This window comes from Xyrauchen texanus, chromosome 40 (assembly GCF_025860055.1).
Source record: "Xyrauchen texanus isolate HMW12.3.18 chromosome 40, RBS_HiC_50CHRs, whole genome shotgun sequence".
Lineage (NCBI taxonomy): Eukaryota > Metazoa > Chordata > Actinopteri > Cypriniformes > Catostomidae > Xyrauchen > Xyrauchen texanus.
Window position 1 is genome coordinate 27,778,972 of NC_068315.1, and position 14,589 is coordinate 27,793,560.

Genomic DNA, 14,589 nt, shown 5'->3' on the forward strand with positions numbered 1-14,589 from the left:
ATAATCTTATAAAATGATAGTGTTTCAGATAGTTATATCTTTTTATGTTAATAGAAAAGTTGACCAAATATGTAAATTCTGTCATCATATACTCAACCTCATTTCTTTTGTCACTTTTTTTTATTTTGTGTTACATATAAGGAAAGTAAATGGTGAGCAAAATAGCTTGTTTTGGTCACCATCGACTTTCATTATATGGACAAAAACATTCATTAAAATGTCATCTTTTGTGTTCCTCAGAAAAAGTCATACAGGTTCGGAAGGACATGAGGTTGAGTAAATAGCTGTGTGTAAGTTCTTACGTAAGTTGGGATGTAAAGTTCACACTAAGGGCTTAGTAACTACTAGTTAGTTTGTAACTAAGACAGTGCTTAATTTGGTGGCAACACCTGTTCTTAATGCAAGACTTAACTAGTAGGTCGTCAGCTCTTCGTAAAGCGTAGTTGCACAATATGTCGTTTACATGTATCATCCAATAAGCAGCCTTCAAATTTATACATAGAAGTGTTAAAAAGCTGAGAACTTCAATTTGATCTTGTTACGGTTGATGTTCAAACCTTGTCTGCTCGTTTAACTGTCAGCTGTAATAAATTATATCCCCATTAAAATACAATACATAATAAATGTAGATTTAATAAATAGTATAAAATTACATTGGATCTTCACTGACGGTTAGGTTTTGGGTTGGGATTAGGTTGCAGGGTAGAGTTGATGTGTTCCTCTGTGGATATTTCACCCAGAAACTGGAACTAACACATGCCCATTGATTCAGTGCTTCAGTGATTCAAATTTCAATGAGCACAGACCGATCTAGCAGAAATGCAAGATCATGTGAAAAAATTTCATACTACGATTTGTATCATAGTTCAAGCTTGGCTCAATTCAAAGGATACATATTTCAAAGCTGAGAGATACTGTATATTGTTGCAGGAGAGTGAGTAGACAATATATTTGTAATAAAATTTGTTATATATGATTCATTATTTACTTACAGAAGCCCTCCCACATGACATCATATCCTGGTTCGAAGCGTTGTCTGAAAAAAAATGATGTTCTCAAAGCCTAGTGTGACTGCCCCTTAATGCTTGATTTGCATCATTACTAATCCAAGTTAAGTAAACTTGATCTTGATATCAGCTAACTAAGTCTAATCTCAGCTCATTAGATCCACCACTTGCTTTTGTAGGCTGATGTGCAAGGGAATAATCCTTGACACAAAATAATGGTGGTTCTACATTTTTGTATATTTATAAAGTAAGTGCAATTATCGTAATGTACAATTATCGTAATGTACTATTTCTACTTGATCTTAGTGTAACGTGCTATATAGGTTGTGTTCATTTATATTTACATTTAGCAGACACTTTTATCCAAAGCGACTTACAAATGATTTACAAAAAAATTGCAGTATAGGACTGCTAAGTTCTCACAGTGCCTGGAGGGGTAAGATGCTAGCACAGAAGAAAGACAAAAAAGAATAATATGTTTTTGTACATTAAGTGCAGGATAAGTGCAAGAATAAGTGCAATTAGCGTGGGTTGGTTAAGTGCTCACGGAACAGATGTGTTTTCAACTAGTTCTTGAATGTTGAGAAGGTAACAGCATATCGTGTGATGGTTGGAAGTTCATTCCACCACAGACGAGCAGAGAAAGTGAACGATCGTGAAACAGACTTTGAGCCTCTTTTGATTAGACCACTCGTTCATAGACCGCAGAGAGTGAGTTGGGGCATAGACCTGAAGAAGTGAATTGAAGTAAGAGGGTGTGGTTCCATTGGCTGTCCTGAAAGCCAGAGTCAAAGCCTTGAATTTGATGTGGACAGCTACAGGTAACCTGTAGATTGAAAACAAGAGTGGGGTGACACAAGCCCTTTTTGGCTGATTGAAGACCAGATGCGCTGCTGCATTCTGGACCATCTGCAGTGGCTTAATTGCGTTAGAAGGCCAGCCAACAGAGCATTGCAGTAGTCCAGTCTTGAAATGACCAAAGCTTGGACCAGGAGCTATGTATCATATTCAGCCTTAAAGGTCTGATTTTCCTGATGTTATAAAGCACGAATCTGCAAGACCGGGCAGTGAAATTAAGCTGGTCATCTACCACCACTTCCAGGTACAGCATATACTATATATATATATATATATATATACTGGGGCCATTCAATATTTTTCTGCAAGCTGCATGCAATGTGCACATCCCTGAACTAATACTTAGTTGAAGCACCCTTTAATTGTTTTTACAGCACTCTGATTGGATAAGAGTCTATTAGCTTGGCACATCTTGACTTGGGAATATTTTCCACTCTTCTTTGCAAAATGTTCCAGATCTGTCAAATTGAAATGGCCCTCTTCAGGTCCCCCCAGAGATTTTTAATAGGATTCAGGTCTGGGCTCTGGCTGGGCCATTCCAAAACATGAATCTTTTTTTGCTGATGCCAATCTTTTGTTGATTTGGATGTGTGCATTGAAATGTTGTCATGCTGAAAGGTGTACGATCTCTTCATTTTCAGCTTTACATCAGATGTATTGCTTGTTTTGATTATTATTATAATTGGGGTGTTACACCCCCATTCCCCTGGAAACTACACCCCTGCTTTTACTTAATCTTGGAGTTACTAATCCAGGTACAAAGGATGCAAGGCTTCTTTTTTTCCCCTTTTTTACATTCGCCTGCACCCTAACATGACCCCAATATCAAAGAAAAAGGAGACAGATCCCTTTAAATGTCTAGCAGACTGACAGGTCAGGCTTAATCCTATAGTTGGAAATAGATCCTGGGTGTCCAACTTGCTACTGAAAGTGCAAAAACGCTAATAATAGCCTGATTCTGAGAATTGCTTCTTTTACTCTTTAAGCTTGAGGGCCAGAGAAGGACCATGATTTGCGTGCCAGATTTTGTGAGGACAAGGCTTGAGTTAGTTGACATATAACATTTCCATTCACTTTTTCATTTAACATTATGAATTTACTTATATGTGTAAGGGAACTTAGTATCTTAGGTCCCCGAGACTGGTCACCAAGTTTTTCACTATTTGTAATGACCTTTTTGCCTTCATTAGTTTAAATGGTGCTGCAGTGTGACAAATGAATTATCAAAAACACAAAATGTCCATAAAAACTGCATGTTTAATAACAATTATAGAAGAACCAGAAAAGATTTGTTTAAAATAACGAATTATGGCACGTCACACTGCAGGACAAACTCTTAATGTCAACTCCTCATTTGTAATGCATTTGTAAATTTTGGCAAAACATTGTTCCAAAAAGATTTTTTTTTCTAATAATTGGAAGAATATTAGAAGAACTAGTTCAAAGAAGAACAATGCTATATTTAGTTTTCTCTTTTGGCCTGACAAGTTCATGTTAAGCAACACTATGTCACTGTGCACACTGTGGCTCTAATGAACCCATTACTGCTGGTGATGGTGTAATAGATCAGAGAAACCATTAATCTAATCGAGAGACTGATGTGTCAAATATTGTGTCATATGCCAACACTTTCTCTGTGTGACTCCTCCTCTGGAGAAAACAAGTGTCTTTGCCTCTGATTGGATTTGAGAGCTAAGAAAGCTTAGTGGTTTAATGTCACAACGTCACTTTAATTAGCGGCCACATTCATCCCTTCAGCCTGTAAGCCACTATTCTCAGGTAGCCTGTCGGAGAAGACCAGGGGCTCACAGAGTTGGTGATCTCTACATTCTCCTGTGTGAAGGAGAACACCACTGAGAACCGTTCATTTTGCAATCCCACAAGTAATGAATCTGTGAGAGGAACGTCCAGAGGAGCACACTTCACAATGGCAGACAAGGATAGTGTGGAAAAATACTTGGAGAATAACCCTCAGTACGCCAAAGAGTATTTCGACAAGAGGGTCAGATGTGAGGCCATCACCGCCGCTTTCACCGAGACCCTAGAAATCAAAGATGTAGCCTCGTTCAAAGACGTCAGCCAAATCCAGGAGGCCAGCATCATCTTTGACCTGGTGAAAGAATTTCAGTCGCAGACGGTTATGGAAAAGGCCATGCACAAGGTCCTGCAGAGGATATGTTTGCTCTTGAACGCTGACCGCTGCAGCTATTTCATACAAAGAGCGAGAAATGGGATCCCTGAGCTTTCTACCTGTCTCTTTGACGTTACCCCGACCTCGAAATACGAAGCAAACCTTGTCAACTCTCAGGTTGAAATTGTGTTCCCCACTGACATAGGCATTGTTGGGCAAATAACAACCACGAAAAAGATGGCGAATATTCCGGATGTGAAAAAGGTGAGTAAAGGAAGTGTAAAGGAAGCATAATCCCTATGGTTTATTCTTCATGTCCAGAAACTGTAACTTTTGTTTCATGCCTAATTGCTTTTTATGTAACACAGTGTAAAAAAGTAAAAATAAGAGGGTTTTACCTTTTAGGAGGTATTTCTACCTGATCTAACCCTAATAATGATTCATGAGACTTATTAAATAATATATCAAATTAAATGACAGGTTGATTCAATTATATTAAATAAAATAGTAAATAAAATCAAAGATTGATTGAGTGATATTAAATTATGTATTAAATGAAAGGGTAAATCAGTGATATTAAATTCTAAATGAAATTAGGTTAATTCAATCATATATAAAAAAATAATATATATATATACGTTTCACATTACTCTGCAAGTGTATTTGGTCTTTAAGCTATTTTGCGTATAATTTGGCAAAATGATTAAAGGTAACACGAGTTACCTTTACCTCACCACTGAATACTGTATTTATCCTCATTGTGGTGTTTAATCCTGGCACCTCAGCTTAACTAACCTCGACAGGGCTAAATGTATTAACCTTCATTACATCACACGCAAGTGTAAATTTAGGCCGAATTAATCTCAGCAAGAGAACAAATCCAAATGCAGAAGAAATACTTATCAAAAGTGATATTATTAATACTTACCTAGCTCTGTTAATCAATGATTGCATTCTTTATTGTTGCTCTGCAAAGTGTTTTACTTGGTATTAACTAATGTAATAACAGTTCTTTAAAAAAAGTCTTTAAACAAAGTCTCATATTGCAGTACTTACAACAAAAAATAGCTTCATAAGACAAATAAATAAAGGAAAGTTTCATGCTTGATGAATGTCTACATACATGTGTGTGTATATATATATATATATATATATATATATATATATATATATATATATATATATATATATATATATATATATATAGCCTATACATGCTGTAGTCTGTCAAAGGATGTCACAACAATAAAGCAACTGTAGTTCTTCCAATTACTTTGGGACTTTTAATGTGCATATACAGTATTTGCAAATAAGCCAGTTGCACATCTTTGTTGTTTCATAGAATCCCAGATTCAGTGACTTTGTGGACAAACAGACAGGATACACCACTAAAAACATGCTTGTTGCCCCCCTCATGAATGGGAAAGATACACTTGGTGTGGTCATGGCACTAAACAAAGTCGGAGGAAATGAATTCAACAAAGTAGATGAAGACGTGAGTATGAATAGTTTAAATATTCCTTTAGACTCTTTTAAGACATCGACAGTGATCCAATAGTTGTATAGCAAATATCATTAGATGTGTTTCTGACTTGAATAAAAGTCTGGAGTCTGGAGAGATCAGGATGTCACCGTTGTCAAACATGTTTTCAAAGCAGAAGAAATGAGGACTTTGAATTCCCTGTGTAGTGTCCAAAAGTCTGAGAACAGACTGAAAAACTGTTATGTCAGCTTGAGAGCATGCTGTCGTTTAAGCAAAATGGGAAAACACCAAATACGAGATACAATATCACTAGTGGTCACAGACGTTTGGACACCAAAGTATAAAGATATTAATAATTATTAAGTAAAATGTTTTGCTTTTGTTTTGTGTTTTTAGATCTTCAGCAAGTACATCACTTTTGCCTCAGTCATCGCTCTACAGCATCATACTTCATATATGTATAACGTGGAATCTAGAAGAAGCCAGGTAATGCTACAGACTACTACACCTTGATGTTTGACTTACATTTCAAAGTGTGTTATCTGTTTGAAACAATACGAATCTTCCCATTGCTGCCACAGGTTCTTCTATGGTCTGCCAGCAAAGTGTTTGAAGAGTTGACAGATATTGAGCGACAGTTTCACAAGGCTCTGTACACCGTGAGAATCTACCTCCAGTGTGATAGGTACTCTGTTGGCCTCCTGGATATGACCAAAGAAAAGGTTTGTGACGTGTGGTGGCCATTCTCCATCTTATCATTGATCATTGGTACATGTAATTTGTCCTCTTTCCAATGCGTTTTGAAAAACATTTGTCATTGCGGCAATTGTTTAGGAGTTCTACGACGAGTGGCCAGTTAAACTGGGAGATGTGGAGCCGTACAAAGGCCCAAAGACCCCTGATGGCAGGGTAAGCGTCCTCTCACAAATTTGTATTTCTGCATTAAACAAGCACGTATTAGTGAATGGTTATATTAATTATTTTATACCCTCTTTAAAGGAAATCAACTTCTACAAAATCATTGATTATCTGCTAGAAGCCAAAGAAGAGATCAAAGTCATACCGTAAGCATTTTTTAAATGAAAAGAATACCAATTGCCAAAAATTGATTTCCTATAATGAAAATGGAAGGTCATGCACTCTAACCACACATACACTACATGCGAAAACTATGGACACCCCCATCTAATTAACCGTTTGGCCAGGCCCATTCATTCCTGTGAAGATCAATCTTAAAGCTTACAGCACACAATGACATTCTAGAGAATTGTGCGATTCCAATATTGTGGCAACAGTTTGCGAAGGGCCCTTTTCTGTTCCAGCTTGACAATATCTCTTTGCACAAAGTGAGATCCATAAAGAAATGATTACTGAGTCTGGCGTTGAAGAACTTGACTGGCCTGCACAAAGTCCAGATCTAAATCCCAATTGAACACCTTTGGGGTTAAACATCTAATCTAGTGGTGTGGAAGCTGTTAGGGAGGAGTAAATCCCTATTAAAGCAGATGATTTTTAAATGAAATTTTTGTGTTTGGGTGTCCTCATACTTTGGCTATATACTGTACTAGCATGCCAGTCTCTCTCATTTTGGGAATGTCACTACTTCCAGGACTCCTCCTGTAGATCACTGGGCACTTGTTAGCGGCCTTCCCTCCTACGTGGCTGAAAACGGCTTTGTAAGTCCAAATCATTTTCTTCAATGTGTAGTAAAATAATCAAATAAATACATGGTTAAATAATAGAGAAAGCTAGTCCACATCTATGTGAACGTGAATTTACTCATGTCACTGGTGATGTGGCATACTGGTTTAAGCTCAAAAGGTTATATCATCCGCGATATACTACAAGATATACTTCACCAAAAAATAGAATTTCTCTTTTCTCAATATTAACAATCCCACATGTTGTTTCAAGGCTGTATGAAATTTCTTTCTTCAATGGAACACAAAAAGAGATGTAAGGCAGTATGTTGGCAACAATTGCCATTCACTTTCATTGTACAGAAAAAAAGATACAATGAAAGTGAATGGTGACTGAGGCTGTCATTCCAGCATTGTGTCATACAGGTTTGTAACAACATGGTGCTGATTAAATAACAGAATTTTAATTTTTGGGTGAAATATGACTTTAACCTCAGGTTACCTAGGATGATTTCTGCTTTAATCAGCATCCTAAAAGTTGCTTTGGTTAAAATCATCTGCTAAACAAGTACATACTATTGTTTTGCCTATTTTGAATGTTAAAATATTTTTTTTGTCTTTTTGCAGATTTGTAACATGATGAATGTTGTTGCTGATGATTACTTCACATTCCAGGTAAACTATCCCTAGATTCATCCCTATTGTAACTTAAAAGATTAAATAACCCCTTACTTAATAGACACAAACTTGTAACCCTTATATTCGAACTTGGCTAGAATACACTTTATTTTGGCCAGGCTAATGGTTTATATACACTCTTCCATTTCTTCCATTTTTATTATAATTTTTTATCTGCGTAACTTTTCACTTTGATGCTAGTTGTCACATTGTTAACAAAACTGTTTCAACTTTTCAGAAAGAAGCTGTGGATGAGTCAGGGTTCATCATTAAGAATGTCCTGTCCCTACCTATTGTCAACAAGAAAGAAGAAATTGTGGGTATTGCCACTTTCTTCAACCGAAAAGATGGCAAGCCATTCGATGAGCAGGATGAACAAATTACTGAAGTAAGTCCTTAGAAATGGAGATACTATATGGACCCACTTTATATTAGGTCATTGTACTAAAGCATTTTATACATTGTACTGTTTTGTTGTTGCATTGTACTTAAATTTAAATTACTTGGATTTAATTACATCTGTAGTTGCACTGTTAACCTTACCCCTAATCCTAAACCTCACCCTACTCCAACCCTAATCCTAAACCTATCCGTACCTCAACCTCAATTGCAGTATATGTGAATCTTGTGAGAAATGTTATTTAAGAAATGAATGTAAGAATTAACCATTGAAAAACTAAAATTGGTCAAGCACTAATCTGAATTCTGGGAGAGACATGTTCCCCTCACTGTCTAGGGTGGTTATGATATTGGCTATCATCCTTTTGGCTCCATTCATCTGAAACACAGTGCATTAAGATCTCCTTTCCAACTATGTTCAGGCCCTAACGCAGTTCCTTGGATGGTCTGTACTGAATTGTGACACATATGACAAACTGAATCGAATGGAGTGGAAGAAAGAAATTGCACAGGAAATGGTCTTGTATCAGACCAAAGCCACCCCATCTGAGATCCAACAGATTCTGGTGAGCATAAGTTCTATTTGTGAACTTATATTTCAAACAATCTTATATTTCAAGACACTGCAGTCTGTTTTTACTGTGCTGAGAACACATGTTTTGTCCTGTTAGAACACAAAGGAGAAGTTTGACCAAGACCCAGAGGACTGCGATCAGAAAGAAATGTACAAACTCTTGGTATGATTGTTTCCTCTGTGCCAATTATTTGAAAGTGAGATTTCGTGGCCTTACCAAACTGATGATACTGTATCTAATTTCAAAATTATCTGTACCATGCTTGTATTTTAACACAGAGAGCCAATCTTCCACAAGCCAAAGATGTCGATCTTCTAGAATTTCATTTTAGCGACTTTCCCCTCTCTGAGGTTGACCTTATAAAGTGTGGAATCCGCTGCTTCTTTGAACTTGGAGTGGTGGAGAAGTTCAAAGTGCCAGCAGAGGTGAGATTGAGCTTCTCCTGTTGCAAGATATTAATGCAATAGAAGGCTGATTTTCCAATTTACACTTAATTTACTATTGCTAGAGCAAATAGTAAAAAAGGTGAGCCTACACATCAAGTACTTAGTATTACTGGACCTGCATGTATGAAGCCATAGAGATTAGAGAACATGGATTCAATACCATAGTGTTTCTTGTCATTTTTTTTTGCTGGAGAACAAGTACATAAATGCTACCTACACATACACCAGGTCCTGACCAGATGGATGTACACCGTACGAAAAGGCTACAGAGACATCACTTACCATAACTGGAGGCATGGGTTTAACGTGGGCCAGACCATGTTCTGCCTTCTGCAAGTGAGTTTTTCGGTTCATGTTGCTCAAGAAAAAGAACAGCATAATTGCACAATACCACCAAGAAGGACATACTTGTATTGTGTTAATGACATTTGCTTGCCCAACAGACTGGAAGGCTGAGAAAATACTATTCAGACCTTGATGCCTTTGCAATGGTAGCAGCTGCGTTCTGTCACGATATTGACCACAGGGGTACAAACAATCTCTACCAGACAAAGTAATTAAATGTATTTTCAAACAACTTCTATTTACAGAAAAACGAAACAAAAAACAAAACAAACAAAAAAAAAGCACTGAAATTTTTTTATTTAGGACTTGTTAACAATCCTTCTATTTCCATTGTAGGAGTGGATCACCTCTGGCCAAGCTTCATGGCTCCTCCATCTTGGAAAGGCACCATCTTGAATACAGCAAGACCCTCATGGCAGAAGAGGTTTGCTATCACACAAATAATTAAAAAACTGTAAGGTTGCGGTGTTCTAGAGCTAAACTGTAGTATCCAATCCAACATTGTGTTTACTTTGTTCTTTTGCAGAATGTTAACATTTTCCAAAGCCTGCAGAAACGGCAGTTTGAGACAGTGCAGCACTTACATGATGTCTGCATCATTGCTACTGACCTGGCCTTGTATTTCAAGTAAGCGGTCTAGAACATAGTCTTTTCTTCAGTGAGAACCAGTCTTGAACATATCACCTTCTGGGAAATACATGATGATAGCTGGTAGCTGGAAGATGGTAGACCATCTTGGACCAGCAACAAACCAGCCACCGGCTGTTCTAACTAGCTTCTTGATCAGCTTGGGCCAGCTAATGACCAGTTTAGACAAGTTAAAAGCCAGCTACCATGTTACAACACACAGCTACCCTCTTAACCTTTCATTGGTCTTGTGGAACTTTCAAATCCATTTAGAACCATTTTCAAAAATGGGTTGAAATGACTCGCAAGACAGGAAACAGGAGTTTCAAGTAAAGTTATATTAATGATGATTCTAATTTTCTCCACATCCAGAAAAAGAACAATGTTCCAGAAGATTGTTGATGCTACTGAACCAATGGGTGATGAGAAGGAAGCCATTGCCTATGTGGCCAACAACCCCATTAGGAAGGAAATCATTATGTAAGCAGAATCTTTCAGCAGAATTTTTCTCCTTTGAAAAAATCTGTTAATTAAGAGTTTGAAGACCTTATTTGAACTGTGTTATTTGATTACAAACAGGGCAATGATGATGACTGGTTGTGACTTGTCTGCCATTACCAAGCCATGGGAGGTCCAGAGCAAAGTAGGTGCAACTTTGGTCATTCAAGGTCAATCAACAGTCTTAGCCAACACTGGGTTAGAGAATGGTCCATGGTATATTGTTGGACTCAATCTAAAGGCATTATTTTCTGAAGGTGGCTCTTATGGTGGCAGCTGAATTCTGGGAGCAAGGAGACCTGGAGAGGTCTGTACTAGACCAACAACCCATTGTGAGTTTAACCTAGTGTGTTATTTGCCTGGCAGTACACAGTATGTCTAACACTTCATTGTAGAATTGACCTTCATAACTGAAAGAGTTTTTATTTTATTGTATTTTTTTTTTCCTCATTTTTTCTCAGTTGGTTGCATTGTAAGAAAAATAATATTAACCAAAATGAGAATGGCTTTCTTATCTTGCATTACTTTTGTCATCGCTTCTCAGCCCATGATGGACAGAAACAAATCGGACGAACTTCCGAAGATGCAGTGTGGTTTCATTGACTTTGTGTGCTCATTTGTGTATAAGGTAAATTTAGGTGTTTCACATTTGTATTTGTATTTTTCTTTTTTTATGACTGAGGCATCCAATTGAAAGCAGAAAATTGAGCAATTGTCCACAATGGCCTCTACTTATGGAAAGCCAGAACAACATTTCTAAAATGTTCTGGCAGGGAATGATGGATTGGTGGGCTTGAGAAGGCTTGCAAAAACAGGGACCTCTTTTCTCATACAGGAATTTTCAAGGTTCCACAAGGAGATCACCCCCATGTTTGATGGCCTGAACAACAACAGGGTCCACTGGAAGGAGCTGGCTGATATTTACCAAGCTAAAGTAGACGCTTTGGAGAATGAACGAAAGAAACTAGAAGAAGCAGAGGCTAAAAAAGGTATTTAGGACATATTAACTAACTTTAATTTTCACGTTTGGGACATAATTGTTCGCTTATATTTAAACAAATTATGGAATCTTTCAATGTGGACACCAACCCTCAAGACAGAGGGTGTGACCCATATTTTTTAAACGCTGAAGGTGGCAACTCTATGTGCAGCTGGTCTTCCAGCCTGGCCAAGCTGGTCTTCAAGTAGTTTAGCTGGTCTTTCAGCCTGGCTAAACTGATTTTACTGCCTGACAAGCAGATCAGTGACAAAAATCAACAAAAAGATATGAGCCTTGCCAGCTCAGCCTGGATGGGAGGCCAGCTAACCACCATGGGCTGGTTTAAAATGGTCTTTCAGCAGGGATAATCTACATCCTATGACAATTACTTTGTTAGTTCAATGTTTCATGTTCTGCTAGCAGCAGCAGATTTGAAAGTATGTTAAACAGTCCATGATAACACAGAAATTATGTATGGGCTAACCTTTTCTAAACTAAAATGACCTCATAGCCTTGGGGAACATACAAGATATGCCCTGTTAAAGTAACGCTATTTTCTCTTGCCCACTCTTTTTTATTTCTTCGCTGAAGCTACTGGTGGGGAAGGTGGAGATGGAAAATCAAAAACCTGCACCATATTTTAAACATTATCCATCAAAAATCTAGATACAGATAAGTCTGGGCCAGCTGGCAATGATGGAGGTGAAATGTGCTCCTAGGATCACGTGTTTTCACCTGCTTCTGTCTCAATTCCTCGGATGTACCTTCTCCAAGTGAACACGTAGGCATTCGCCAGAAATGGAAGAACTGTACATGGTTTCTCTTTCTGAAGGAGTGCCAGCCTAGAGTGCCAGCTATTCTTGACCATATAGACAATTTCATGCTTGTTCCTAATCGTTCATTTCATCTTGACTGGAGAAAGAACGCCATATGCAACTATTACATTTGCCATGATATTGTGGCCAAAACACAACCTTACATGTTATAATGTGCTGTAGTTAAGTCAGATCTTATTTGTAGTATCGCTTTTGAATCCATAACACTTGATTATTTGTCTTTCATGACTTTTGATTTAATTTAAATGGGAAAAGATTAAGAATTAGAACAATAAGCGACATTTGCTAATCTTTCAAATTAGCATGCTTCTCTGATTAAAGCTTCTCTGTAAAATCATAGAAGCTTTCAATTTGATATATATTCTTTTGATAAATGAATTTCCACAAACTACTCAAAAGCATTTGAATAAACATCAGTTGATTTCTTTAGAGTTGAAGGACAAACTCGCTTGTATAGGAGCTTTTAGAAGCTATGCTGGGTGTCTCTTAGCAAGTGCTTTGTAATGAAATGTTCAAAGAGAAGATCATAACGTCGATTGACTACAAGTTAAGAGTTAACTAATTGATGCAATTGTTTGCAGCATTTGTGTTTCATGGATATGACACAAGACTTTTGAATTCTTAAAAGATACAAATACTTTTCTACTATGAAAGAAGATTAAGCTAATTCTGTGTCAACAGAATGAGCATTTGGGGCTGTGGAGAAAATGTATGACTGGAGCTTTGATGTTTGTTCTTTCATTTATTGACACCTAAGCTTACATGAAACATAGTTTTCCAACATAATGTATTATTTAAAGTATAATATTGAGTGTATTTCATTACATAGGATTTTAATTGATAATATAGCAGTATTTGTTTATACCAAACATTGAAATGATTATATTGTATGTATGTATGAATGTATGTATGACATGACAATGCGAGAGGGAACTGCCTGTACTTGAACATGTGTAAACCTATAAGGAGATTGGACTCAACTGAGTATGATGGAGAGGGGGGGAGCTTGTGAGGTTCACTCAGATTTCATCTTTAAATACCTACTGGAGCCTTTAGATATCTCCCTAGGCACAAATGCACTAGCACAATTCATAAGGTCAAAGTCCCTTGTTTTGTAATCTGTTGAAGATTTGACACAGTAACAAACAACAGTAACAACATTTCATGCAAATGCCCATTGATATTGACAGACAGCATATCAGAAATACGTTATGCCATGTTAAGAAAAATACCGGGCAGTAAAGCAATATGATGCAACCCAATGTGCAAAGTACCACAGAGATTGATAAGAAATGGAGCTAATTAAAATGACCCTAAATTACATAAAAAAAATTGTTTTATGTAACATTTGCTTATCAACAATAAATTGGAAAAATCGATCAAGGCCTTTAATCCAATAACAAGGGCCACGGGAGGTTCTCTGCAGTCTAAATATCTTCACTAGAACTAGTGACTGTATTCAAATGTCAAACCACCTAAACCCAAACCAGACAGAAATAACCAAAATATGAGTTAATCTAATGTCAGGTAAATGGTTTGTGCACTTTGTTAGGCGTGTGTATAAAATTGCAATTATATGTAATGCATCCTTTGTGAGTGAGTGTGGAACTGATATTTGATCCTCTTACTTATTGAATACAACTGCACATATAAGTATACAAATAAACACATTATTCAGAGTTTTACTGAGTCTTGAGTAGTCAATGACCATATCAGATGTTAATCTGAAGTCTCTGTGACCACCTAATTCTGTCAGGTGGTTTTGAGGGCATGTCAGGAACTTCTTTTGACTTTTCTATAAGGCAAGGGATTACCTAATAAAGCTGGATCATCCCCAGGTAAAGAGGCTCAGGTAATTGGTGGACGGCCGAGACAAATGTCCCCTCTCTCAACAAGTTTAATGGCAGCCTGTTGCTTTCTTGCACTTCAACTTCTGACATTCTGCAGCCTAAGAATATAGATAAATGACATACCTCAAGGACAACACATGGCCTTAAAGCCACAAAACTCTATACTTTGATTTTATGGGGTCTTTAAAGTTTCATAATGTGGCAGGTGAAGTGATTAACCATCCTATCAGTCTGTTT

General features: G+C 37.2%; 1 protein-coding gene across 1 annotated transcript; it reads left to right on the forward strand.

Moving 5' to 3' along the window:
- Window positions 1-3,673: 3,673 nt before the first annotated feature.
- LOC127633596 (cone cGMP-specific 3',5'-cyclic phosphodiesterase subunit alpha'-like) lies at window positions 3,674-14,174 on the forward strand. The gene is made up of 22 exons (XM_052112811.1): window positions 3,674-4,260; window positions 5,339-5,491; window positions 5,876-5,965; window positions 6,061-6,201; window positions 6,314-6,388; window positions 6,479-6,543; window positions 7,089-7,155; window positions 7,747-7,794; window positions 8,036-8,185; window positions 8,619-8,762; window positions 8,868-8,933; window positions 9,050-9,196; window positions 9,446-9,553; window positions 9,661-9,770; window positions 9,899-9,986; window positions 10,089-10,189; window positions 10,562-10,669; window positions 10,769-10,832; window positions 10,945-11,019; window positions 11,232-11,315; window positions 11,523-11,676; window positions 12,258-14,174. Exons 1-22 carry the CDS (start codon window positions 3,793-3,795, stop codon window positions 12,308-12,310), a joined length of 2,559 nt encoding a protein of 852 aa, XP_051968771.1. The 5' UTR covers window positions 3,674-3,792; the 3' UTR covers window positions 12,311-14,174.
- The last annotated feature ends 415 nt before the right edge of the window (window positions 14,175-14,589 follow it).